The 1,211-nt window shown below is 59.0% G+C and overlaps 1 protein-coding gene across 1 annotated transcript in view; it reads left to right on the top strand.

Annotated features, from left to right (window-relative positions):
* Window positions 1-544: 544 nt before the first annotated feature.
* Window positions 545-1,211, top strand: part of RYK (receptor-like tyrosine kinase) — a 50,111-nt gene continuing 49,444 nt past the window's right edge. Inside the window, exon 1 of the mRNA XM_027650462.1 lies at window positions 545-628. Within this exon, the coding sequence (XP_027506263.1) occupies window positions 545-628 (84 nt within the window). The remainder of the gene's footprint in view (window positions 629-1,211) is intronic.

Below are 1,211 nucleotides of genomic sequence, written 5' to 3'. Positions count from 1 at the left end.
CTTCCTTGAGAAGCTGCCAGAAGCTTCCCCTGTGTTCAATGCAAACAATGCCAGCTGGCTCCAAAGTGGACTTCTCATTATCCTATTGATCTCATTGGTAATAGATTTCATAAATTTCCCCAAATTGGGTCTGTTTGGCCCAGGACAGTATAGCTGAATGATCTCCCTGGCCTTAGTTCGAGTCATAAGCCCTTCACTACATTTTCTCTCCCCTGTCTGGCTGGGGAGGGCAGTGATGGGCTTTAGTGGGCACCAGGTGTCCCACCAGGATTGACCCACCACAATCAGTTATTCCAGGATTATCTTTTCTGGGATGTTTCGACAGAGCATTTCCAGCCATGTGTCCATGACCCGCCTTGGTCCATCACGAATGGATGGCCAGGACAGGCTGTTGGGCTGGAAGGGTTCAGGATGGAGCAATGACAGCCGAGGGGGGACATGGGGATGCGTAGGCGGCTCAGAGCAACGGTGAGGTGATTCGGTGGTGAGGTGATTCGGTGGCAGGCCGGGGTGCAGCGCCCACTCCTGCCAGCCTTCCATCGGGATGGGGTCAGAGACCGTGAGGGACCCGGAAAAGGACTTGGGAGTGCTGGTGACAGCGGCTGGACATGAGCCCAGGTGTGCCCAGGTGGGCAGGAGGCCAAGGGCACCTGGGCTGTGTCACACCCAGAGTGGGCACAGGCCCAGGGCAGGGATTGTCCCCCTGTGCTGGCACCGCTGAGGCCCCTCCAGGGCTGTGTCCAGTTCTGGGCCCCTCAGTTCAGGAAGGACATGGAGGGGCTGGAGCGTGTGCAGGGAAGGGAACGGAGCTGGGAAGGGGCTGGAGCAGCAGGAAGGGCTGAGGGAGCTGGGGGGGCTCAACCTGGAGAAAAGGAGGCTCAGGGGGGACCTTCTGGCTCTGCAACTCCCTGACAGGAGGGGGGAGCCGGGGGGGAGTCGGGCTCTGCTCCAGGGAACAAGGGACAGGAGGAGAGGGAACGGCCTCGGGCTGTGCCAGGGGAGGTTTAGATTGGACATCAGGGAAAATTCCTTCCTGGAAAGGGCTGTCCAGCCCTGGCACAGCTGCCCAGGTCAGTGGTGGAGTCGCCACCCCTGGTGGGATTTAAAAGCCATGTGGATGTGGCACTTGGGGACATGGGATAGTGGTGGCCTTGGCAGTGCTGGGGGATGGTTGGACTTGATGGACCTTATGGACTTGAGTGCTGAAATGC

Source organism: Corapipo altera, unplaced genomic scaffold (assembly GCF_003945725.1).
Source record: "Corapipo altera isolate COAL_440 unplaced genomic scaffold, ASM394572v1 54, whole genome shotgun sequence".
Taxonomy (NCBI): domain Eukaryota; kingdom Metazoa; phylum Chordata; class Aves; order Passeriformes; family Pipridae; genus Corapipo; species Corapipo altera.
The sequence above is the reverse complement of the archived record's forward strand: the minus strand, read 5'-3'. Positions and strand labels throughout refer to the sequence as shown.